This window comes from Quercus robur, chromosome 7 (assembly GCF_932294415.1).
Source record: "Quercus robur chromosome 7, dhQueRobu3.1, whole genome shotgun sequence".
NCBI classification, from domain to species: Eukaryota; Viridiplantae; Streptophyta; class Magnoliopsida; order Fagales; family Fagaceae; genus Quercus; species Quercus robur.
Genome location: NC_065540.1, coordinates 14,950,107 through 14,977,778, shown reverse-complemented (window position 1 = coordinate 14,977,778; position 27,672 = coordinate 14,950,107). Strand labels below are relative to the sequence as shown.

Below are 27,672 nucleotides of genomic sequence, written 5' to 3'. Positions count from 1 at the left end.
TTCGATTTTCTCATAGCTGCTGTAACAACCTGTACAGCCAACTTCGAATAATCATATCTGATACAATTCTTATAAGAATTGTCTCGTTCTTGTGCTCAAATTGAAGCCCTAGATGTCTAGTTTCTAGAAAAATTAATCTCATTCACAAATTCAAAATATTCTGAGAGATATCGATGAAATGGTGAGCAGAGGGGTCATTTGTTAGAAAATGATTTCAGCGCAATTAACATTATTAGGTCCCAAATTAGCTCCCAATTAACATTAAATGGCTCCGATCACTCTCATTTCAGACTTAATTAGTTCCAAATTTACCCTAATTAAAAGATAATTGCACAAATTACTCATTGAATAATTAATGTTTAACTATCTAGTTAATTAGGTGTGTGCAACCTTACCATAAAATGTAGTCCGAACCAATTAAATTATAACACATCATTGTTCTCAAATTGATTATACTTATAACCAATTGAAATCAATTGTTCATAATCATATATAGTCGGACTCAATTTGTAATTGTGCATCTCAACCATTAGAACTTGATTTGATGATAACTTTCAATCTGATGGTCTGATTAGGATTTATGACCAGTCGATTTGATCGTTACAACATCAAGATCATTTTGGTGAAATGAGATTAAGGATCTAGTGACCAGAATCAAGATGCATATTTTCAAGGTGAAATTACCCTTTTACCCTTCATGTAAGGTTAAATACGGGTTGCAAAATAGGGTGTCAACAGAATGCCCCTCATTGGCAGAATTTGAAAAGCGAATGTCAATGTATGAAAGAGACTCCTAACTTTGCAAATCAGTATTTAACCGTGGTGAATGTATGATGCATGTAAATAAAAATGCAGACGGTCATGTTCTAGATCAAAATGTGGACAGAATCTCGAGGGAGATTGCCATGCTTATCCATGTAATTTTCGATTTTTAGATTGTAACTAGGAAACAAAGCCATATACTTTATCTTAGATTGTATCTAGAACCAAAGTCATGTAATTTTCCTATGATCAATGTAAATTCAATTTCAAATTAATAAAATGAGGAATTTTTCAATTATGGTTTTCTTATTTTTCCAATAATTAAATAAGTGGCGACTCCATTGTAAAACCCTTAATCTAAACGGAAAAATATAACTAGTCGAACCTCCATTTTGAGAGGCAATAACAAGACTCCACCCATTCACGTGGGTTTGGCCCAACATTTCTATAAAAACAAGCCAGGGGCGCGGTCTCTCACAAGTATCAAGAGAGATTTCTTATTTTCATATTTAGTGTAATGTTTATTGAAAATAATGACCATATATGAAACAAAGAAGCATTATAATTCCAAGTGGAAGAACTGATAAATCCATCAAAATTTTCTCAAGTATTATCTGCAAAAAAAGAAAAAGCGGGCAGTTATAGACCTGATAGATGCTTCGTTAGTAATACTTCCAAAGATATGCTTCAACCAATAAACAAGTAACAAAAAAAAAAAAAAAAAGTTTTCACTTGTTGCATTATGGTGCATACAAACAGGAACTCTATTTCAGACTAAGAAAAAAGGTTACTGTGTCTGTGTCGAACAAAGTGAAGTTATGCAATTTTCAATGACACAAAGGATGAAGAGAACGCAATCAGAACTTAGCAAGTAGTAGTCATGACTCAAGAATTTAACACAACAGAGTCAAACCAATCATTATAGGATCAGATGTAGTCCTAGAATATAGGAACTATAACCAATCATTTTCTCTGGCCATTTCAAGTTTTAAATCTGTGCATGAGTGCATCTAAGATGAATGGATAACGCACATAATAAAATAATTTAAATCCTTCCCATCCCCTAACCTTCTACTAGTCCCACAAAATAATTTTTCCCAATCCTCCCGCTTGTAAGGCAGGGATGTTGCCAATGTTCTTCCCTGACTTGCAACAGTTAAGTGAAAAACTGAAATTTGCTGCAGCTTATCAGCCTGCATCTATTCTCAATTATCCAATCAAAATACAGCTAAAACTACAGCAAAATGCACCCCCCCCCCCAAAAAAAAAAAGGCAAATCGTTTCAAAATCATCATTATCTGTTTTTGGTTTTTGCTTGGAGTGTTATTATTTTCTGTTAATTGCACATCCAAAAAGTTAAAAAAACCCCCAAATGCAGCTAGGAGAATGCCAACCCTTTTTTTTTCTTTTTTAATTTTTAATGGAAGTCACCACATCCAATAAAGAATCAATACAAGAAAATATATATATATATATATATAATCAATGGATAAAAGCATTGTGAGACTTCATGGCATGGGGTAAAATAAATGAGCATAGGAAAAACTTGGTAAGAAGATTTATAAAAGTCATCAATAATGCCAAAAGCATTGACAAAAAACGCGTTTAAAAAGCTTTATTCCTGTCCCATGACTCTATGAGTTCTACTTTTCTTTAACAAATGATATGCCATCAGCATAATAAAGCATGGCGCTCATTGACAAGAAAAACTTTGTAGGAAGACTTATAAAAGTCATGCCCGACTCATACGCTTCTTTACATGGTCTAAAGTTCAAAATAATGAAAAGGACATTTTGAGTAGAATTATGGGCTCTACCTAAGGAGTGGTGCAAACTTGATAGTGTTTTTTTTAGCAATTTCCCTTCCTATGTGCTCTAATTGGCTGTTCAGGTTGACACCGAAAAAGATGTCCCTCGCTGCAGGTTGCACCTTAATTTCCACGAACAGCAGTCAATACTTTCGCTCCAATGCACAAGGTTTGTGGACAAAGTACTGTTAAATTTGAGGCTGTTCTTCAATTTGAGCAACAATGATAGCTGCTCACCAAAGCATTGGCCTGACCCCGCAAGGACAAGGAAGCTGTGGAAAAGTGATCAGCATGCATTAAAGACAAATGGTGAAGACTCATTGACATGACCCTTTTAACCACTAGGAAACCAAAAGTGTAGAATGGGTTTGTAAGAAGATATAGCACCTTTGTCAAGTGGAGCAATGATGATAAATGGTCTTCGAGAAAAATTGAACCTCGTAAGTCATAATTTCTTTCAGACAAAGTTCTTATTGAACACGGTGCCTCTTGCGTAGACAATAATGTTGCTATTTCTACTGATTTTACCTTGCTTGATCTCTTGCTATTTTACAAATAACTTTCGGCAGGAAGATTATGTGAGTGATATTATAATGGCCGAAGATTTGAAAGCTGAGTCCACACACAGCAAAATTCCAGGATTAAAGAGAAAGAAAGAAAAAAAGAATAAGAAAATTTATATATACTCTGCTCTGCCACTGCTACCACAACGTGAGAATGCAGAGTGCGTATATATGATAGTAGAGAATCCTACATGGGGTCAGGCCTCAGCAATCTCTTTCAAATTTATATATACTTACACAGTCTCTTTGATTTTCTTCTTTACTTCAGATGTTTTTTTTTTTTTTTTTTTTTTTTTCATGCCTCAACAATCTTGTTCAAATTTATATATACTACACAGTCTCATTGATTTTCTTCTTTGGAACATTCTTTTGGGTGACATACGGGCTATTGTATGGTGCATTAAAATGTAAATTTAGGGAGAAAATTCCAATCTTTTCCATCATATTTCATCGTGCCAATTCATAAAATGTCACTCCATCATTTGTTTAAAAGTCTAAACTTTAAACCATTAAAAATTGTTAATTTAATTATTTAGCCATTATATTCTACTAATAAAGGCAAAACAATATGAAATGTGCAAAAATGCCATTGATCAATATACTGTTAAATATTTCACCAAATATATATATATATATATATATATATATATACTGTTTAAATAGTACAAGGTTGATGAATCTAATTTTTATAAGTTTATAAACGAAAATCATTCTAATTAACTCAAAAATATAATTTCAACTAGAATTTTGTTATTAAATGTTATTATATATCTATGAAGGGATTAAAAAAATTTAGTCATGATATTTACCATATATAAAGAAAGATTAAGTTAAAAAAATAGCTTATAAACAAGTTTGAATTTGTTGAACAATAAAATGAACCAAACTTAAACATGTGATTAGCTTAATATTGAGATGGAACTCGGCTCGTGCTCAAAATAAATTAAATGAAGCAATTTTTATCTTTTAATGTTGAACTGAATTCAGTTTCTTCACTATCTTACCAATAGAGAACCAGACAAAGAATCATAATCAAGGGATAAAAGCATTGTGAGACTTGTCATGTGATGGCATGGGGTAGAATAAATGGCCATATGAAAAACTTGGAAGGAAGATTTATAAAAGTCATCAATAGTGCCAAAAGAATTGATGAGAAAGCGTGGGTAAAACGCTTTATCCCTGTCCCATTACATGACTCCATGAGTTGTACTTTCCTTTGACAAATGATATGTATGGTGCATTGACGAGAAAATCTTGGTAGGAAGACTTATAAAAGTCATGTTCAAAAGAATCCAAAGGACCTTTTTTGTAGTAAATTGATAGTGGTTTTTTTTTTTTTTTTTTTTTAGCAATTTCCCTTCCTATGTGCTCTAATAATTGCTGTTCAGGTTGACACCGAACAACACGTCCCTCGCTTCAGGTTACACCTTAATTTCACAGCAGTCAGTACTTTCACTCCAATGCACATGTTTTGTGGACAGAGTACTGTTGAATTTGAATCTGTTCTTCAATTTGAGCAACAATGATAGCTGTTCACCAAAACATTGGCCCTTTTAACCTGTTTCTTAAATGTTTAGTGTAGAATGGGTTGTAAGATATTTAGCACCTTTTTCAAGTGTAGCAATGATGATAAATTGTCTTCGAGAAAAATTGGACCACATGATTTCTTTCTGACGAAGTTCTTATTGAACACGGTATTCTTAAAAATTCTGCATGCCTACATGCCCGAACACGGTATTATTAACTAAGGCTTAGGATGGTTTTATTCTATCATTAGGTAAGAATTTTTATAAACAGATCTGGCTTAGGTTGGTCTACTCCAATGATAACAAACTAATATCCATATTGGATAAGGTACATTGGGTTGCAAGGGGTTCACATACATTAATTAACAAGGTTTTCTTTTCTCTTTTTTTTTCAAGTCACTTCACAATGAAAAAGAGAGGCATTGGAAAGTATTATCAAGAGAGATTTCTCATTTTCATATTTAGTGTAATTTTTATTGAAAATTGTAAAGTTGTGATTTACAACTATATTTTATGTTGGCTTTATTCCATGACAAATAGTGTTGTAAATGATTTAATTTATATCTTTGTACTTTGTGGGATTTTATTGTATTCGGTTTAGTATTAAGTTGGTGAATAATCAAGCTTAAATGAAGAATCAGTGAATTTCACGAGAAGCTCACTACGAAAGAGCCACGTGAGGAGCACATGACTAGAAGCTGAAGAGTCGTGCCAGGCTGTCGTTTTCGAGAGTGTCTCGCGGGTAAGGCCTTCCCGCAAAACATTCTGCCTGGAGGATTTTTTAGTATGACTTCCCTACCCTTCACCCATACTATATATACCCTCATTACCTACAAATGTAGAGGAGGTCATTCAGAGAGAAAAACCCTAGATAGGTTTTCTACAACACAAACCCATCTTTTTGAGAGAGAGCTACTCATCCTTAGTGAGAAATCATTGTAGCCTCTTCTCCTCCCCTCTCCCATTATCATACCTTGAGAGGAGATTTGTGCCTAAACATAATCCACACCTTTTCAGTATAGTGAGTGTTTTTGGTGTTGCTAGAAAGCATTGGAAGAACCCAAAGATGGCAGATGCAACACGAAGCTTGTTACGGGATCTGGAGAGCTAGACAAGACACGATTCCGAGAAGCCTTGTTGGAGTAGCAGCTTGGAGGGCTTAGGTACAACAGGTAGATTAGGTTTGGAGGGTCTCTTGCTAACCCATGTATCCCAACTGATTGTCTAATGGATCGATTACTGCTTGGAGGGCAGCGGAGAGGTTTTTCGCCGAGTTCTTCAGTTTCCTCTTTGATAACACATCGGTGTGTTATCTATGTTTGCATTCTTCTTCCTTACTCTTTTATATTTCATTTTACTGCTGTGATTATATAAATATGTGTTAGAGTAGCTTGTTTGTTTATCCGCTCGCATTTACACTATTCCGCATTTAGAATTAAGTTAGTGTAAAATCTATCGAGCTGTAACTTTTATTTAGGGGTCAAAACAGCTCTTGTGTTTTTAACATATTTTCGAGATTTCAATTGGTATCAAAGTGGGTATACTTGATTTGGTTTCATTACCTAAGTGTGATCTTTGACCGGTTGTGTGTTTTGCCATGGATAATGCTTTGTATGTTTCTATGGATGTTGTTGATTGTAACATGTCATATGTTTGTGAAAATGCCTCTATGAGTGTTTATCCTCATGATTGTAATGCCATGTTACATGAATCTATGGGTGTTGTTGATATTCCTAACATCAAACTCTTGAAGAAAGATGCTAAGAAGTTTCAAAAGAAGTTGAGCAAGTTATTTTGTGAAAATGATGATTTGATTGCTAAGCTCAATGAATCCAAACAATTGGTTGAGAAGTATAAGAATCTTGCTGAAATTTCTTTTGAAAAGCTGAAAGAGTTTGAATGTTTAAATATGGACTTGGATTCTAAACTTGTTTTGTTTAACAAACCTGTTAATGATCTTAAATCTGAAAATAAATCTCTTGAAATGCATGCCAAGTGTTTGATTGCTAAACCTGTTGCTAAAATGGAAGAAAATATATGTTACAATCATGTTGTGCTACCCGATTTTGTGCCTGTTGTGTGTTCTACCTCAAAGGAAAAATCGGTGTACATTCCTCCACACAAAAGAAATCAAAAAGTGGAGAGAAAGGCTCTTAAGCCTAAGCCTCTGTTTAGGTCCCATCCTAGGGAATTGAGTGGATCTAAATTTGTTCCTACTTGCCACCATTGTGGTGTTATCGGTCACATAAGAGCCCAGTGCCCTAAGTTAAAGAAAGAACAAACTCATGTTGCTAGATCCCTTCTCAAAAGGCCTAGTGAAACTAAACACATTGTTTGTCACCATTGTGGTGCCTTTGGTCATCTAAGACCTCATTGCTCTAAGTTTCAAGCTCTCAAAAGAATTAAAAGAAAAGAGAAACTTGAGCTTCTTAGAAGTTGTACTAAAAAGGATAAACCGGATTTGAATGATAATAGCATGTTGTTAAAGAAAGTGTTTAATGCTCTTAACTCCTTGTCTATGTGCATCTCTAGTTCTCATTCTCCCAACCCTCATCTCACTTCTCATGAGACACTTATTCTGAACAATCGTTGTGTTTAGATGAGGAAGGGTTTCTATGGTTGAGCTTTTGCTCTTTTGGTCCTTGATCTAATTCTTTCGATCTTTGTAGGACCCTTCATACATTAAATGTCATATCTTCATGCATTTTGTGCATCTTGCATTTATTTGTATGCATTGCTTTTGTTTTGATCTTACTTTTATGTTTTAGTTTTGTGTAAGTAAAAAATCCAAAACCACATAAAAAGTGAAAAATTCAAAAAGTTTGATCGTATATATTTGAGTACATATCTCATGTGAGTTTGGCCTAGCATCTTCATACTAATGGCGTAGTGCATTTACAAGCTTAGCTTGTTATGTATGCATATATATCTTTGTGGGAAAAATCTTGAAATCTATGTGTGATTGTTGTAAATAGATCTTTAAGCTTGTCATAAATGATTAGTCATTAGTCTTGTTTGTCTTGATACTTGCATAGACTTGTGCCTATATATCTTCCCACTTTTATTTTTATGTTTTTGCAAATAGAGCTCACCAAATGTAAATCTCAAAATGAAAAAAAGATTATGAGCTGCAAAAGTCTGTCGCACATACTAGTATTTGACTGGGAAAAAGGGAAAACGACCTTTTAAATTAAAATATATGGTGCTCAAAAAGCCAAAGGCTAAATCACAATGTTGAAATATCAAAAATTTCAAGCACCAATCTCAAAAAGAGATGTATTATCCAAAAAGGATCAAATGTCATGAATTATACAGAAGCCAAATGCAAAGCTTCTAAATTTTGTAATCATTCTCTTGTGAGATGTCATATATGCTCATTTCTATAATTGAGATAAACTACTTGATTTCGTAACAGTTGTGTATGACTTGATTGAATTGATCATTGAAGCTTCACTCTAGTCTAAGGACTATTCCACGCTTAATTCACACTCACAACACACAAGGTTAATGTTCAATGAATATCTATTTCATTTGTGTGATTGTACATGTTCAAATGTGATGTGTGTGTGCTCAACCATATGTGGATCAAACCAAAAAGATTTTTTGTTCTTTTTGTTTACTTTTGGAAGTGATTTGTATCACCCATATTTTTCAAAGTTTTTCAAGTTGTTTTTGCGTGAAAAACATGTTTTTTGGGTGTTTTCGTGACCCATTTCATATGTAAGCTCAACTGGGAGTTAAATGGTCCAAATCTCAAGTTTTTCAACTTTGGAGAGAGTGTTTCGCGACTGTTTCACGAGTAACTCACGAGTAAGGCTTACTTGCAAAAAATTCGCAAGTAATTTCGTGACTTAGCTTACCGCGAAAATTTCCAGATCAGCTTTTTAAAGGGCATTTCGTAGGACATTCGTTTTAAACTTCTCTCATCTTCTCCCAAACCCTTATTTTAATGTTTCTACATCAAAACCCAACTAAATTTAAGTGTTTTTCATTCCATTAACATCTCTAAGGTAATATTTACCTCTTTTCATTGATTTTGATCCTTAGATTATGTTTTTGGGAGTTTTATATTCATAGTTGGGATTTCTTAAATAGGAGTTGGAAAACTTATTTTTTGTCAATATTTTTTATTGGGCTTTGTTTTAAATGATGATTTACTTTGGATGCTGACCCCTTGTGGCAAAAATAACATGTATTTAGGTAAGATTTTCATATGTTCATGCATTGTTTAACATACATGTGTAGTGTGTGCACTCTATGTGTTTGATAAAATGCCCAAATGGCATTTTGTTATTGTTTTGGAATCCGATAAGTACCAAACTTTGGGGATAACCATAATTTTTCATGTTTACAATGCATCTCACATGCACACATGCACACTAGATGCACCTTTGCTGCACACAGTCTAACACTTGACATGTTTTGCACTTCACTCATGCTAGTTAAGTCTTTTTAGACCTTTTAGCTCTTATAACATGTTCTTGTGTCTATGTCATGCCTAGGTTTACCTCATTTTCCATCATCCTTAGCATGTCATGTATTCTTTATGCTTTGTAGCATGTTTTAAGTTGTCTTTGTTTTTCGTTTGAGCTTCATTTTCTCATTCATTTTGCACCCCTCATGCATCATAACCTTGCTCATATCTTCTTTTCTTTCCCTCCTTCCTCTTGATTGTTTTGTCTATTTGTGACAAAAATGGGGAGAGTATATCGGAGAGTATACAGGTTTGTATCGTCATTTCTATACGACGTATGTGCACACTCTTAGGGGGAGTAATTCTACCTCGTGCATATTCGTAGGGGGAGAAAGTCATAGGGGAGATGCATATACCAAGGAGGAGAAGACATTCTTTTATGAGAAAACCCTGTTTTACTTTATGCTTGTTTTCTCGTTGCTTTATGGTGTTTTAAGTTATGTTTAGTATCATCTATGCTTTACTGCTCTCATCGCATCATGCTCTTGTGCCCTAGTAGGATCTTGTTCCTAGAAGCATATACTTCTTGTATTTTGCATTGGTCAAGTGTTGGACATGCAATTGATCCGTGGGATTGCTTTTTACTGCATTGCATGTTCGGATGATCATTTGCTTTACTATATGATCATTGTAGTCATCCTCATATGACTGTTTTGGTGTATGATCAAGTTTCTTACATGTTTCACATCATGTTTACTTGATCGCAATTTACTTATTACATTATACTTGTCCTTGTTATCACTTGATTTACCTTGAGGGTCTAATGTGTTTTGTGCAAGTGTTTCAGGCTACAGGTATATATGTTCCAAGTGCTACACAGCTTTTAGATTTAGGTGTGAGTGAGTTTTGCCATTGTTCCCAAACTCACATTTAAGTCTGGAGTCTATTATAGGGTGTTTCGTCACGAAATAGCCAAAAGGGAAGATTGTAAAGTTGTGATTTACAACTATATTTTATATTGGCTTTATTCCATGACAAAAAGTGTTGTAATTACTTTAATTTATATCCTTGTACTTTGTGGGATTTTATTGTATTGGGTTTAGTATTAAGTTGGTGAAGACTCAAGCTTAAATGAAGAATCAGTGGATTTCGCAAGAAGCTCGCGAGAAACTAAGCTGCGAAAAAGCCACGTGAGGAGCACATGACTTGAATCTGAAGAGTTGTACCAAGCTGTCATTTAAGGCCTTCCCACAAGACAGTCGTGAAACATTCTACCTGGAGATTTTTTAGTGTGACTTCCCTACCCTTCACCCATACTATATATACCCTCATTACCCACAAATGTAAAGGAGGTCATTCAAAGAGAAAAACCCTAGATAGGCTTTCTACAACACACACCCATCTTTTTGAGAGAAAGCTACTCATCCTTAGTGAGAAATCATTGTAACCTCTTCTCCTCCCCTCTCCCATTATCATACCTTAAGAGGAGATTTGTACCCAAACACAATCCACACCTTTTTAGTGTAATGAGTGTTTTTGGTGTTGCTAGGAAGCATTGGAAGAAGCCAAGGATGACAGATACAACATGGAGCTTGTTGCAGGATCTGGAGAGTTAGACAAGACACGGTTCCGAGAAGCCTTGTTGGAGTAGGAGCTTGGAGGACTTAGGTACAACGGGTAGATTAGGCTTGGAGGGTCTCTTGCTAACCCATGTATCCCAACTGATTGTCTAGTGGATTGATTACCGCTTGGAGGGTGGCTGAGAGGTTTTTCGCCGAGTTCTTCAATTTCCTCTTTGATAACACATCGGCGTGTTATCTGTGTTTGCATTCTTCTTCCCTACTCTTTTATATTTCATTTTATTGCTGTGATTATATGAATATGTGTTAGAGTAGCTTTTTTTTTTATCTGCTCACATTTACACTATTCCGTACTTAGAATTAAGTTAGTGTAAAATCTATCAAGCCATAACTTTTATTGGGGGTCTAAACAGCTCTTGTGTTTTTAACACATTTTCGAGCTTTCAAAAATAATGACCATATATGAAACAAAGGGGCATTATAATTCCAAGTGGAAGAACTGATAAATCCATCAAAATTTTCTCAAATATTATCTGTAAAAAAAAGTAAAAGAGGGCAATTATAGACTTGATAGATGCTTCGTTAGTAATACTTCCGAAGATATGCTTCAACCAATAAACAAGTAACAAAAAATAAAAAACACAAAACACAAAAAAAAAAAAAAAAAAGTTTTCACTTGTTGCATTAGGTGAATACAAACAGGAATTCTATTCCGGACTAAGAAAAAAGGTTACTGTGTCTATGTCGAACAAAGTGAAGTTACGCAATTTAAAATGACATAAAGGATGAAGAGTACCGAATCAGAACTAGCAAGTAGTAGTCATGACTCAAGAATTTAACACAACAGCTTTAGACCAATTATTATAGGATCAGATGTAGTCCTAGAATATAGGAATATTAGGAACTTACACTTAACCAATCATTTTCTCTTGCCATTTCAAGTTTTAAATCTGTGCATGAGTGCATCTAAGATGAATGGATAATGCACATAATAAAATAATTTAAATCCTTCCCATCCCCTAACCTTCTACTAGTCCCACTAAATAATTTTTCCCAATCTTCCCGCCTGTAAGGCAGGGATGTTGCCAATGTTCTTCCCTGACTTGCAGCAGTAAAGTGAAAAATTGAAATTTGCTGCAGCTTATTAGTCAGCATCTGTTCTCAATTATCCAATCAAAATACAGCTAAAACTACAGCAAAATGCACCCAAAATACCCACACAAAAAAAGGGGGCAAATCATTTCAAAATCGTCATCATCAGTTTTTGGTTTTTGCTTGAAGTATTATTATTTTCTGTTAATTGCTCATCCAAAAAGTTAAATACCCCCCAAATGTAGTTGGGAGAATGCCTGCCTTTTTTTTTCTTTTTCTTTTTTAAATTTTACTGGAAGTCACCACATCCAATAAAGAATCAATACAAGAATATATATATATATATATATATATATAATTAATTAATGGATAAAAGTATTGTGAGACTTCATGGCATGGGGTAGAATAAATGAGCATAGGAAAAACTTGCTAAGAAGATTTATAAAAGTCATCAATAATGCCAAAAGCATTGACGAGAAAACAGGGGTAAAAAGCTTTATTCCTGTCCCATGGGTCTATAAATTCTACTTTCCTTTAACAAATGATATGTCATCAGCATAATAAAGCATGGCGCGCATTGACGAAAAAAACTTTGTAGGAAGACTTATAAAAGTCATGCCTGACTTGACTCATACGCTTCTTTACATGGTCTAAAGTTCAAAAGAATTATGGCTCTACCTAAGGAGTGGTGCAAACTTGATATTGTTTTTCTTTAGCAATTTCCCTTCCTGTGTGCTCTAATTGGCTGTTTAGGTTGACACCGAAAAACGTCCTTCGCTTCAGGTTACACCTTAATTTCCATAAAAAGTAATCAGTACTTTCACTCCAATGCACAAGTTTTGTGGACAAAGTGCTGTTGAATTTGAGACTGTTCTTCAATTTGAGCAACAATGATAGCTGCTCACCAAAGCATTGGCCTGACCCCACAAGGACAAGGAAGCTGAGGAAAAGTGAGCATTCATTAAAGACAAATGGTGAAGACTCATTGACATGGCCCTTTTAACCACTAGGAAACCAAAAGTGTAGAATGGGTTTGTAAGAAGATGTAGAACCTTTTTCAAGTGGAGCAATTAATAATGATAAATTGTCTTCGAGAGAAATTGGACATCATAAGTCATAATTTCTTTCAGACAAAGTTCTTGTTGAACACGGTGCCTCTTGCGTGGACCATAATGTTACTATTTCTACTGATTTTACAAATCATTCTTAAAAATTCTGCATGCCTGCACAATTGCTTGAGTTGGAAACTTATTAACTAAGGCTTGGGATTGGTTTTATTCTATCATTAGAATCTTATTAACAGAGGCTTAGGTTCGTCTACTCGTACGCTGAACAAACTAATATCCATATTGGATAAGATACATTGATTTGCAAGTGATTCCACATTAACTAACAAGTTTCTTTCTTTTCTTTTCTTTTTTTGAAGTTTTAAGTCTCTTCACAATGAAAAAGAGGGGCATTGGAAAGTAATATCAAGATAGATTTCTCATTTTCATATTCATTGTAATGTTTACCGGAAAAAAGAAAAGACCATATATGAAAAAGAGGAGCATTATGATTTCAAGTGGAAGAACTAATAAATCCATCAAAATTTTCTCAAATATTATCTGCAAAAAAATGGCAATTATAGACTTGATAGATGCTTCGCTAGTAATACTTCTAAGACATGCTTCAACCAGTAAACAAGTATAAAAAGAAAACAAACTAAATACAAAGAAATGGACCAAACTAGACTGACGTGGACCAATCTAGACTGAAATGCTCTGTTGATGTAGCTCAAGAGAAACATAGGAATAATAAATTTTACACTTCAGCTTTTACACTATAACTAGTTGCAAACCCACACATTGCGTGAGATAGTTTTTTTTTAGGGTGATCTTATTAAATATATTTAAGGTAATAAGTAATAACACAGATAGGTTAGTATTATGAAATACACTTTAATTTAAAATTTTAAAATTAAGGATAATTTTGGAACCTACCTTTAGCACAGATAGGTTAGTACACAATATTTTAATATTAATTTAACAAAGTTTGGTCAAACAAATGTAAAGGGTGAAAATATTTTTTTCCTTTCAAGTTTGGGATGGAGTGTCATTTCTTCAAACCTCAAGGAATGGGAATGCAATTACCCCTATATTATTATTATTATTATTATTATTATTATTATTATTATTATTCTTGTTGTTGTTGTTGTTGTTGATTTTATAATTGATTTTTCATTTTCTTTTAAGTTAATAAAAACTTTACATATACCTTTTTATTTATTTATAGAATATACATTTTTTTAACCTTTACATATCTTTTTTTTTAATGTGAATATTTACATATACCTTAAGTAAACTCTATATATTCCACTTCTTTAAATGTGTAAAATCATAGACTACTACTTCATAATGATAGTAGCTAGTTAGTTTTATAACTTTTTTTCATAATTTCATTTATAACTTTTTTTTTACTATTATCATATATTTACTGGCTAATAATTTTCATAACAGAGGTGTTAAATGAGATGTAACATTGTTTATTAGATTTTTAAATGTAATTGTGTATGAAGATTACATATATATATATATATATATATATATATAAATTTAAATGAAATGTCAAAAAAGGGATTTCAAAATTTTCTAACTTTATTTCTTATGTAATTTCTATTATTACATGAGAACATCTCCTTTTAGTTTTTTTTTTTTTAGGAACCCGACCCTTAGTTATGAATTAGAGTTTGAATATATTGCTATGATTGTGTATAACTATTGATTATTGATTATTGATTCAATTTTATAAGTGAATGTAACAGTTGATTTTATTGCACTGTAAAGTCTTTAATATTCTCCATAGTGGTTATATTTAATTTTTTTATTTTTACTACTCCTTACAACCTCTTTGTTTTCCAATTAATAGTTACTAATTGACATTTGATTTTTTTTTTCTTTACAATCTCTCTCTCATGATGATTTTATTGCATTAAATATGCATTGTATTTTTTTTTTATTTAATTTTGCTACCCTTAAGTTAGTATATCCATAGCTATTAGTTTCTTTATATTATATTTGGTTTGATATCCTCAAATTTTTTTTTTAAATTAGTGTTTCCCAATTGGCATTTGTTTTGTATTATATTTTTTCTTTGATGTATTGGGTTTGAGAATGAGTGTTTCCCTAGTATTACTACACTTTATGAGGAAACTTTTATTTATTGAATTTAAGTAAAATTTTAATTTTTTTTAAATAAAAAGGAGAGAAAAATATAAAAATAATTTAATGATATGGAAGATGTGGGGAGATGAATAGTGCTTTTAAGGTAGAAGGTAGTGGGGAGATGAAAAGATAAAGGTAAGGAAAAAGCTTGGACAAAGTGTAAATGTAAATGTATAAAAAAAAAAAGTACAATTTTTAAGGATAATTTTATTGATTTTAATTTAAATAAAATATTTTACGTTTAATTGTTAAAATCATGCAAGTCTATCCAAGAATCAAGTGATGAAGTGCTGAATTTTAAAGCTCGATAGCTAATATCTATCGACGTTTAAAAGGTTGTTTAAGCCAAATACTCGACAGCTACTCGGTAGATAGGGTATCTATTGAGGTTTAAGAAAATCAAATTTTCGGTTTTGATTTTCATCCAATTCGTGTATATATGTTTAGGCTTTCTTTTCTCACAACCCTAAACATATATAAGGATTATTTTAAGAACCGTCACAGCGAATGCACCTCAATGTAAAAGTTTTTCATTAGCATATTGTGAACCAGAGATATATGCCCTAGTTCATCTTTTCCTTCAAGAAGCTGCTGTGTTTGTATACCATAGAGCTTTGTAACCAAAGAGCTTTGTGATCTTCATCATGTGGATGAACTGAAGAACTTTACAACCAACATCTTTCTCAAGTTGGTGTGTAAGCCGTGTACTAAGATCCGTGAATCAAATTGGGTAGTCACGTACTGGGAGCCGTGCATTGAAAGGAGAGATTGTCACTATAGAACAAGTCCAATTGGGTATTGGGGTAAGGGTTCAACTGTAGGTTAGTATAAGGTGTTGGGATTCCTTTACTTATAACCGCTTGTTGTGATAATAGTGAATTCTCGGGAGTGGTGACCTTAAAATCACCTAATGGGGTTTTTGCCGTGTAGGTTTTCCCTATTCATAAACAAATTATCATGTCAATTTATTTTCTGCTGCATTTTAACTAGTTGGTGATTTATTTGTGCTACCATACTTATTGCATGCTAATTAAATTAATTAATTAATTAACTTGGCTAATTAATTAGTTAATTCATCAAAAGGGGTCAATACATTCTTGGCCTATCACTCAACACCAATAAGAGAGCTGAGTCTTATTTATGATTGGTTTGCCTCATTCAAGATTGGGTTGAATAGACTCAGTGATTTAGCCAAAGCTAAATTCCATTCATGGGACTCAATTATATGCTTTTGAAACTAATTATGCTAAATTGAATTGGTTTCAATGGAAGGAATTAGCATCCAAGCAACTTTGAAGTTGGTGAGAATTAGAGGTAGATATCTAAGTTACTGTTATAACCTTCAGCAAGAATTTAGAAATGGCTATAACCTAACATGCTTTCTAAACAAATGGCTTATTTATTTAGGATTTCATCATAATTTAAAATGAGGTGCAAAAGAAATGATTTATTTTAAAAGTTTCTAGTTAATTAATTTGGAGGATGCCGATTGATTAAAATGACGCCTGCCTCTATTATGTGCAGAAGTTCTAGTTATAAAACAAGTCTAGTTTTTTTGCTTAAGAACATGCATATGATGTTGAACTCTCCGCACCTACACAACGAGAATGCCAATGAACATTTGTTTCCTATTACATCTACCCCAAGTATAGCTAAATAATGTTAGGCTGTATCTAAATGTCTACTCTGTCTTGAAAGGAAGAGTTGTTTTGGCCATCTCCCTTAGAAGGCTATAAGGATGTTATAAAAATTACCTAGTGCCTAAATTTTATTTGAAAGATTAAAAGAACCCCTGATTATTAGATACCTCATTGTAAAACAAGGCACTTTATTTTTACCAAGGTTTAATCCATTTTGCCAAATCAATATTTGAAGGTACATTGGTTTTATCTCCTCTGGATTTTGCCTTGTTCTTAGCAATTGTACAACAACAAAGGTCTTTCATTGAAATGATGACCATTCTCAAAGTTGTGGACAACTTGGGGGCAACAAAGGTGATGTGCATACAAGCTTCAAAGGGAAGAAAGATGCAAGATTGGGAGAGACAAGAGTTACGTCAGTCAAAGAAGCCCATCCAAATTGAAAAGTCAAGAAAGGAAAGGTTGTATACGGTGTAGTTGTGCATGCTGCCTTGAGAAATTGAACATAGATCTTATTTGCTTAAAGTTTTTACAGAACTAGTATCTTATTTGGAGATTGCTTTCTTTGTTGAAAAAATGAACCTTGAATGGACTCATTTTGAGATTCTTTTTACAACTTTTGTATGAGTGATAAGAGGTTTTTTGATTATCAAAAAAGAAAAAGAAAAAGATAAGAGGTTCTTATATGATTAGCTAACAAGATTTTTGGTAGTAAACCCCTCTATGGTTTCCATTCAAGATTTGCATTAAGAGGATGATATATCTATTTATGTCATCTTTTGCTTTGGGACCATATTCTATGACTAACTTGAGAAAAGTGGGGAAGAGATTGATGAAGGCCTCATTAAAGTTTCTATTATTTGAAAATCATGACTGCATTTCTTTCCTAATTTCTCTTGTAAAAGTGGAAGTATATGGCATTTAGTGCTTGGTTTCTCTAGGCATCATTATTTGAACAGAAATATCTTAGATGAAAATATTTGTTTATTCAACAAATGGTTTAAAACTTGAATTCCAGTCACCTCAAAAAAAAAAAAAAAAAAAGAGGGTTAGGGAAGAACTATTTTCTCAAGCACAACAATGAGCTATTATGATCTCTATAAGCCAAATTATAAAAGTATGTACATGACATGTCACTTGTTTCAAACTAAAAAGAAGTTAACATGTATCAAATCTAAAACTTTAGTAAAACTATAAATTTGTCTCAGTAACTTCAAGATACATGACTTCAGTCCATCATGAATGCTTCAAAACCTTTAATTAGCAATGTGGCTTAGCTGGGGCTCTATCATCCTGCAACTTTGAAAAACAAATTTCAATTAGTACAGTAATATCCAAGAAGCCAAACCTCTATTTACTTGCAAAGATTCTATATGTTCCTTTGGTTTCAAGTGAAATAAACCAACAATTTGATTGGAACTTGAATTAGAGAAGTCAAATAATAAGCAATCAGTGGAGCAATAAGTATATAATGCACATTCCTTGAAAATAGTTGCAAAGCATAAACGCCGTGGCTGCCCATGCTTGTAAATTTGCCAAAAACTAAACTGGTGAAGTGTACTCTTACACTCTAATGTATTCAAGCCTAAGTATTTGTAAACATGTGCCAAAAAAAAAAGGGATTCTCAAGCTAATACCTAAAGGAAAAAAAGCGGACAGCAAAATTTAAGCCAATACTAAAAGAAAAAAGGGGGCATGGGAGTTTTACATCTTCACGATAAATTGAAGTTAGTAAAAACGATAGAACTATTAACAATTAATGGGTGCCAAAGCAAATTGCTCAAAGAATCAAGAACTTTTATTTTTTTGGTTGGAGTTCAAGAAGTTCATATGACAAAACACTTAAATTACAGAATATTGAATAAATAAGAGCTAAAAACACCATGTTTTATTGATCTTCTTTGAAGAAACTATGAGAGCAATAGGTGGAAAATAAAAAACTAAATTGGTACTACTTGGCTCAGTGACATCAACTATGGACTCATTTCTTCATTTTTTTTTTTTTTTTTCATTCAAACCCACCCACAAGAAGCAAAAGCATAAAGCCAATAGAGAAATGTCAAGCAAACAGGCATTCTCACAAACACCTTAAAGGCAATCTTTCATGAGTAAGCTCGCATGGACCAAGCCCTATCAATTTGAAATTTGATTTACACAAATTCAATAAATTATAAACATCAATTGCTTGAAATACTTAAAATTTAAACCCCTAAAAAGGTTGTGTTTGTTGCACGAAATCAAAGTCTTGGAATAATTAAAAAAAGGGGAATAGTATTGTAGAGAGAGAGAGAGAGAGAGAGAGAGAGCTAAACCCAAGAGAAGGATGGAGATCTCATCAAGCCTGAGCCTGAAGTGAGTTATCTGAGAGCTGAAGAAGTAGAGGTGGACTGGAGACGGAGTAGGTTTGTAAAGTTTTGATGAACAATGAAAAATGAAATTTGAATGCTTTGAGTTTTGAGATTTGAGATTGAAAATTTTCACTAACCCGCCCAATTCCATTCTAAATTTTGAATTTGCTATTTAGATTTTGACAGGGTTAACAGACGTTCAGGAATAAGGTAGGTGGGGTTTAACTTTAATTAACTGATGCTGCTGATGTGGTATAAATGTTTTTGTAAGCAAAATTTAGTGAGTTGTCTTAAAGTTATTGGTTGGGAGCACCCAATAATTTCTCATTTAAATGGGATATATAATTATATTTATGCTACAATTTTATGTTGATTTTGAGTATTTAAAAAAAAAACAAAAAACTTGGACCACCTAAAATGTCCAAGAAAATGTTCACATATGAAAATATTTCATCTTATGAAAGAACATATTTCTACATCCATTGATACTTTCTTTTTTCCCCTAATTCGACTACCAAAAATAAATTTGACATGAAAAAATAATAATTTACTTCATGATGGAATCTATAGTAATATTTTATTTTTCCATATTAATTTTTTTTTTAAGAAACATATTACTTGTCTTTCTTTTTTTAATTTTCCATACACACATATTACATATACTCCTACCTATCAATAGTGCCTTCGCTCCTTATTCCTCTTTGCTCGTCTTTGATAATATTCTTTTCCAAGATACAGCTGAGGGAAGATGCTGAAAAGAATGTCATCAACGTGCTTGTAATACCATATCCTCCACCTCTTCCAAAACATAAGAGGTCCAATGACAATTCCTAAGCCAAAAACAAATCCTAGTTCTGCACTTACGACATTCCAGTCGATCACAATCACAGGATTCAAATGAGTTTCTTCAAATGTTGGAAGTGGCGATCTTGGCCCTGTAGCAGCAGCACATTTTTTATTCAAATAGTCTCCGCATAATCCTCTGTTCCCTTCATAGGAATTTTCAGAAAACGTAGCAAATTGCTTGCCTTGGGGAATCCGCCCCACCAATTTATTGAACGAAAGGTTTAGGACTTCCAAGAAAGTAAGATCTTCAGCTTGCATAGGGATCTCCCCAGTGAGATTGTTGCTTGACAAGTCTAACGATTCCAACTGAGTTAAGTTTCCCAGAGATGGTGGGATTTGTCCAGAAAGAGCATTATGTGATAAGTTCAGAGAATATAGTGATTTGAATGCTGCTAATTCTTCTGGTATTGGGCCGTCAAGTTTGTTGCAGGAAACGTCAATTGAGGTAAAGAGAGTCAGAATCCTCACTAGCTCCCACTCTAGACCTTTAGTGGTAACTGTAATTACATCTTGATAATAAAACTGACCAAAACCTAGATATTTAAATTGGAGGTGATTGAACTCTGACATGACTTTATCTTCATTGGCCATCATTGCCTTCCAGGTTGAAAAAGATTTTCTTGGAAATTGACCAGTAAAGTTGTTTGAAGCTAGGTCCAAAATCTGAAGCATAGGCCAGGTGACATTTGTCCCATTACAACCAATGGACCCCTGAAAACTATTCGATCGCAGAACAAGGACACGTAGCCTGGATATGTTCCTCAAGTAACATGGGAAAATATCCTCAATATGGTTGTTGCCTATGTCCAAGACCTCCAAATTTGTGCAATTGGCTAGAGACATGGGTAACTTTCCATCTAGTTGGTTGCTGTTGAGACTTAGAGTTTGTAAACCACATTTGCCTCGAAATTTGTCAGATATTGTGCCAGAGAGGTTGTTTCTCCTTAGATTAAGAACCCCTAGAGTCTCACTCATTGCGTAGAAGCATTGGGGAATGGTGCCATTCAAGGAATTATTAGATAGATCAAGAACTCGAAGATATATACCATTGCATAATGATTGAGGTATATCCCCATGGAGTTTATTGCTTGAAAGAGACAAGAAAATTGTGGAATTAAGGGAGATACCAATGCTAGTTGGTATTACAGAGCTGAAATTATTCTTTGAGAAGTCCAGATATGTAACGTTTGGTGGGAGATGTGGGAGTTGCCCCTGGAGTTTGTTGGAGTGAAGGTCTAGGACGCTTAATTGAGAAGGAAGATTCTGTGAAGGCTCTTGTTGTAGAGTCAAAAAGTGGTTATGCGATAAATTTAGGTACGTAAGACTATGAAGTTGCCAAATCCAGTTGGGTATCTCTCCATGAATCTGGTTCTGCGAAAGGTCTAGATTGTTTAATGTGGATTGGTTTCTCAAGAAATCAGGGAATTTGCCAAGGTTGCAAGAAGCCAACTTAAATGTGGTAAAATATGGAAAGAGCAAGGGAGAAGCCGTACCATTATAATTGATTGACAAGTTGTTGTAAGAAAGATCAAGTTCTGATAGATTCCTTAATTTCTGAATCCCATCAAGCTGGAAGGAGCCATTAAAATTGTTGAAAGAAAATGAGAGGAAGTTAAGACCTTGGAGCTTGAAGACAGACGCAGGTAAGGGCCCTTCCAAGTTGTTGCTACTCAAATCAAGGTGATCCAATGGGTAAGAAGAAACGTTAAATTCCTGGAGTCCACCAGAAAATTTGTTGTTCGAAAGTTGGAGCTTCCGAATTGATGGATGGGAAAACAGCAACATTGGAATACTCCCTTCAATTGAATTGTAACCCAAGTCAAGATTCACCAGATTTATAAGTTCTTCCCACCGAGTTGAATTAATACCACCTCCCAGATCATTATAGGAAAGGTTTATCTCAGTCAGATTCTTGGCCATGCTGAATGATGGAATCTGTCCGTTGAATTTGTTGTATGACATGTCCAAATAAATTAACTGAGTAAGGTTTGCCATAGAATTTGGGATTGATCCATTGAAATTGCACGTAGAAAGATCTATTTTGGACAACCTTTTAAGGTTACCGACAGAATCTGGCAGTGCCCCTGAAAAATTTGTACCACTAAGCAGCAATGATCGAAGAGAACCATTTGGAAGAAATTCTGGCAAAGAACTTTGAAGTAGGTCATTATATGACAAGTCAAGTGTCTGCAGTGTTGGAACCAAAAAGATCTTCTCCGGAAATGTTCCATTCAATCCACAAAAACGGAGACCCAAGGAAGTCAAATTTGTGAAATTTGCAAAAAATTCTGGAATTGGAGCATTAAGGGGATTATTATTGAGGCGAATAATTGAGAGGGACTGAAGCTTCAACAAGGAGGAATCAAGAGGGCCTGAAAGATAACAATCTGACATGCTCAACACACTTAAATTTGGTAGTGAAGATGATAAGGCCCGACACCACTCATTCCCTGAAGCTGATATATTTACACCATCAAGATAAAGTTCCTTTAGCTCCGAAAAATTCCGAACTAGCATAGCTAAATCTGGGTTCTCAATTTTCAGCATAGAAACACTCAAGAAAGGAGATGTAGACAAATCAAGGGTAACCAACCTTTTCAAGTTCGAAATCTCAATGGGAATCTGCCCCGCAAAGCCAGCATTTGATAGGTTTAAATAACTCAAATTCATCAGATTGCCAAACCCTGGTGGAATCTGAGAATTGTTGAAGTTGTTAAAAGCCAAACTCAGGTGCTGGAGGTGCTGAAGACTGAAAAGGCTACTTGAATAGTCAAGTCCAACATAGATTGATTCGTTGTTCAGGTTGAGACCAATAACGTGTCCCTTGCTGAAGCTTTCATTGCTGCAGGTTACACCTTCCCAAGAACAGCAATCACGAGCTACATTCCAGTGCACCAGTTTTGTGGACAAAGTAGTATGGAACTTGAGGCTGCTCTTGAATTGGAGCAACAAGGATTTCTGATCGTCAATACATTGGCCAGACACCACATGGATACTGATGGTCAGAAAAATTGAGCAAATGGGAATGAAGAAAAGCCATGAAAAGAGTGGAATTCTCATTGGGGCTGTTACAGAAAGACTCATACAGTATAGAATTGAAAAGATAATGAAATTAATGGTGGGTTGAGGAGGAAAAAGGCCCATGGGACTGTTACTGAAAGTTTGTGTAGAATTGGGGTTAGAAAAAAGAAGCAAAAGCCAAAAGACAGGATAAGAAAGAGAGCGATTGAAAGAAAGAGAGAGAGAGAGAGAGAGAATAGGATTGATTGTTTTGTAGCAGAGATTAATCAGAGAGAAGAGCCATTGTCAAAGTAAACCGCGTATTTTTGTTTTTGTGTAACGTATGGTTTAGTGTCTTGTAAAACGCCTTTGTTTGTGTCGGCTTTTGTTTATATGATGATAAATTTTCAAGCATGGTCATTTTGAATTCATTATTTCCTACCTTAATCTATATCTATATATATATTACTAAAAACTGAAGTGTAGCGTTTAATGATGATACTCTCACATTACACCACATCAGCTATCACGTCATTTTTTTTTTTTCTTTTTTAAAATATAATTTGTCTTACAATTTTAAAATGGTTTTTACAATTTTCAACCCTATAAATGTAGCCCACTACTTATTTATTTACTTCCACTATCACCCTATAATAAATCTGTATAATTAATCTAGTCCACCTCTTATTTATTTAGTTCCACAATCAAGCCCAACCCAAAGCCTTTTCAGTTCAGTTTTAAGGTTTTGTGTGAGCTTTTTAAGTTAGAAAAAAAAAATGCCAATTTTCTTATAATTCTTTTTAACATTTATTTCTTTAATATTTACACTTCTCCAACCTTTCTCTCTCCCTTACCATTTCATCTCCCCACTACCCTCTACATTAATATCATTCTTCCTCTTTCTCTTCATCTTCCTTTATTTTTGTCTCTTCTTATTCACACCCTCTTACTATAAATTTGTCACTATCTTTTCTATTCTATGTATAGTTTTCCCTCGCAAAAAAAAAAAAGGTCCCCTCTCTCTCTCTCTCCCTCTCTCTCTCTAAATTTTTTGGTGGATTTTTTTTTTTTTTTTTTTTTTGCATCTCTACTTTAGGTTGATAATTTTTTATATTCTTTAAAACTCTATTTTGGGTTAATGCGATTTAGTTTTGTTTTTAAAACTGTGATTTAGTTTTATTTTTTAAATCGTTGTTGTTGTTATTGTTTTTATTTTTTATTTTTTATTCTCTTTGATTGTTAAATGTTATCCTATTACATTCTAAAGAATTAAATATAGCATAACAAAATATAATATTATTCTATTACATAGCATGATTTGAATAATTTCGTATTGAGATGGGTTCAAGTTACACTTGGTGTAACTTCACAAGAGTTACACTTTTTGTGAACCATTGATTACTGTTAGATCTAAGGGTTAAAAAACACTCATAATAGTGTCGTTATTACTCCCTAGAAATTAGTGATTTAGGCATTAACTCTTTTTATGAAAGGGAAAAAAAAAAAAAAATCACAGCATTAACTCTTTTTCTTTTTTTTTTCTTCCATATCATCATCTTCTTCCTCTTGTCCTTTTTGCACTATACTTTCAGGCCTCTACCATTCATAAAATTCTCATAAAATTTTCCAGCACGACAAAATACTGTTAATGCCAAAATGCAACAGGCTGTTCGTTTGACTGTTGGTAGAGAGTGTTGAGTTTATATATATATATATTTGGGCAACCGTGTGTCTCTTCCCCGTCACCTTCTTTCTTTGCCTGACATATAGTCAAGGTGGTCTTTGGATTCCATCTTTTCAAAAAATGTATATATTTTGGTGTGAATATGTAAGAGTTGAAACTACTTCTATCAATTCTAATTAAGGCATTGTTTTGCAACAACATAATCTGTTACAAATATTTTCCATCTATTTCTTTTTATATAAACCCAACACTCTATACCAACAGTCAAACGAACAGGCTGTTGCATTTTGGCATTAACAGTATTTTGTCTTTAAGGTGTTGAAAATTTTGTGAGAATTTTATGAATGGTGGAGGCCTGAAAGTATAGTGCAAAAAGAAAGACAAGAGGAAGAAGATGATGATATGGAAGAAAAAAAAAAAAAAAGAGTTAATGCTGTGATTTTTTTTCCTTTAATAAAAAGAGTTCATGCCTAAATCACTAATTTATAGGGAGTAATAATGACACTACTATGAGTGTTTTTTAACCCTTAGATCTAACAGTAATCAATGGTTCACAAAAGGTGTAACTCTTGTGAAGTTACACCAGGTGTAACTTGAACCCATCTCTTTGGTATTTATTCTGTTACATAGCATGATTTTTTATAGTGTTCAATTTAGATATTAAACTATGAGACTTTACTAATTTTTGTTTATTTTCTAATCCTTTGTAGTGGATAAAGTACTCTTAATAGTTGTATTAGAAGTACTCTATGATGCCATTTATTTAAGGAAAAGCAAATGTTAGCCAAACGAAAATAATTGGATAGGTGACAAATTTTAACTTTTGCAATTTTATTTTTATTATTATTATTTTATAACAATGCATGTATAGAAATTTAATTCTTAAATTTTGCTAATAATTGTTTATTTGATAATATGTTTTGGGCGGCCGAAATTATAATTTCTACAAAGAAAATAACCTTAATAGATTATCAAAAACAAAATTTTATCCTAATATTGGTTCAATTAATCATTTTTAAGTTTTATTAAATTTTTTTTAGTTTATGTCTTTTTGGTGTTTTGGATTGTTCCTATATTACATTTATAATTGTTTCTATAATAAATAAAAATATAATTACGAAATACATTACTCATTATTAGATTAGTTTAAATTGTAAAAAAAAAATTAATAAAACTACCATAAAAATAATTATCATGCACAACCACGGGTTCGCGGCTAGTTTACAATAATTACCAAAACTCGAAATTATTTGTAGTAAAATCAGTCTTTTTAATGAGTATTATCATTGACCTTTTGAATGAGAAATGATATCCATTAAATCAATCAATCAATATCATATCATATTATATATAATAAAAGTTGGGTTTAGAAGCCGTGGTTGTACCAAGTGGCTTCATCAAATTACAGAATTTTTTTTTTAGAATTTTTTAAAAAATAGATATAAATTTTTTTGTTCTTATCTTCTACTCCTATAATTTCTAAGTTGATAAAAAATATTAATTTGATTACAATCCAAATTCTTCATCTAATCCATTTTTTTATTATAATTTTTAAGTTAATAAAAAATATCAGTTTGATTACAATTCAAAATCTTCAGCTAATCCTCTTTTCTTTTTCTTTTTTGAATTATATTACTACACATAGATACAATTTGAAGGGGAAAAATGTGGATTGTTTTAAAAAAATTTATAAAAGACTTTTAATTTGAATACAATTTTAATTTTTTAAAATTTAAATGATAAAGTTTTATATAATTATACTATTTTTAAATTTTATCCCTTAATTTGAATAAAATTTAAATCTGTTAAAATTTAAATGATAAAATTTTACATAAATTATATTATTGTTAAATTTTAGATTTTCCACAAATTCACTATTTCTTTTATGCATAGCCATAAATTTACTTCACTTCCACATACTCAACATTCATGGGTGAAGAAAACTATGGGTTTTTTTTTTTTTTTTTTTTACTCTGTTGGTACTTGGTAGATATATATTATCCATTAACCGATGTGTATATATATATATATATATATTTTGGAGAAAACATTAACGGACTTGATATGTTTTCGTTTTTGTTTTTCTTATTATTATTATTATTATTATTATATTTTGTGCTTAATAACTATTTAGATAAGCATTATACAATCTGACCATATCTACAATTTTGTGGCTAAAGTGAAAATGAGTCATGTTTAGAAAATTTTGTTGCAATTTGGTAAAGCCATTTTACATAAGTAACTACTTTTAGTGTTTAAATAAAACACTTAAATTCATTGGATTTCCTCTTAACACAACGGGACTTTTTTTTTTTCTTTAGAATTATTATTATTATTATTATTGTTGTTGTTGTTGTTGTTGTTATAATATTTTGTGCTCAATAACTATTTAATAAATAATGGAAACCCGTAGTTCTAATAGTTCTTCACTGCATGAGAAGAGAAAAGAGGCCAACCCCATCATCCTCAAAGTGTTCAACAAAATGCCTGGCTTGGAGGCATGGGTTATAAAGATAGCTTTTGACCTTAACATAGTCCAAGTTTGTTTTGGATTGTGTTTATCAATGAATAACTAATGGACTAAGAAAGCTTAGTTATAATCTATAATCAATTCAATTTAGTAGATTCTTTTATAATTCTCAAATATAAAATTGTTTGCTTATTGTCTTCCTTGATTTTGTACCAACCGTATATCATGGTTTAGATTGATTTTATTAGGTATGCATTTATTTCTTTAATTGATTGAGAAAAAAAAATTAAAAGTCTTTGTTTCTCAATAATTTATAAGATCCTTCTATAGTGGTGGCTATTTCAAGAGATGCTTTAAGTTCAAATCAATATGTGTCAAATTACCTAGCCAAAGCATCCGACAACTATAATTATGAAAAACAAAAACTCAGCCCTCAAAAAATGTTTGAATTTTGGCAGTGTTTAAATTTTCAATGTAGATTTAACAATGTTTCTTTCTCATTGTAATTTGTGATATATGTTAATGATGATTTTAGGGTCCTCCAACTCATGAAAGTATGCAAGATTTATGTTTCTTTCTCATTGTGTTTCTTCCAACCCAGATGGATACAAGAAGAGAGAAGTTTTGATGCTAAGGTTGACAGTCATAAGTGGAGAGATTCCTAATCCAATTAAGTTTCCAATATATATTCTCTTTGGATCTGCTGATTTTTCATACTTTACATTGTTTTTGGGCAG

The 27,672-nt window shown here is 32.8% G+C and overlaps 2 protein-coding genes across 3 annotated transcripts; both read right to left on the bottom strand.

Annotated features, from left to right (window-relative positions):
- Window positions 1–17,753: 17,753 nt before the first annotated feature.
- On the bottom strand, window positions 17,754–20,839 carry LOC126692430 (receptor-like protein 33). 2 transcript variants are annotated; one of them, XR_007645021.1, is made up of 2 exons: window positions 18,900–19,331; window positions 17,754–17,880 (listed from the first exon to the last, which is right to left on the bottom strand). XR_007645021.1 is itself a non-coding variant. In XM_050388046.1 (2 exons), exon 1 carries the CDS (start codon window positions 20,754–20,756, stop codon window positions 19,608–19,610), a length of 1,149 nt encoding a protein of 382 aa, XP_050244003.1. In that variant the 5' UTR covers window positions 20,757–20,839; the 3' UTR covers window positions 17,754–17,880; window positions 19,605–19,607. The 2 variants fall into 2 exon arrangements, 1 of the variants encoding a protein (XP_050244003.1); XM_050388046.1 differs by lacking the exon at window positions 18,900–19,331 and adding an exon at window positions 19,605–20,839.
- A 98-nt stretch (window positions 20,840–20,937) lies between these two features.
- Window positions 20,938–22,865, bottom strand: LOC126691060 (receptor-like protein 37). The gene is made up of 2 exons (XM_050386138.1): window positions 21,275–22,865; window positions 20,938–21,044 (listed from the first exon to the last, which is right to left on the bottom strand). Exons 1-2 carry the CDS (start codon window positions 22,863–22,865, stop codon window positions 20,938–20,940), a joined length of 1,698 nt encoding a protein of 565 aa, XP_050242095.1.
- Window positions 22,866–27,672: the final 4,807 nt, after the last annotated feature.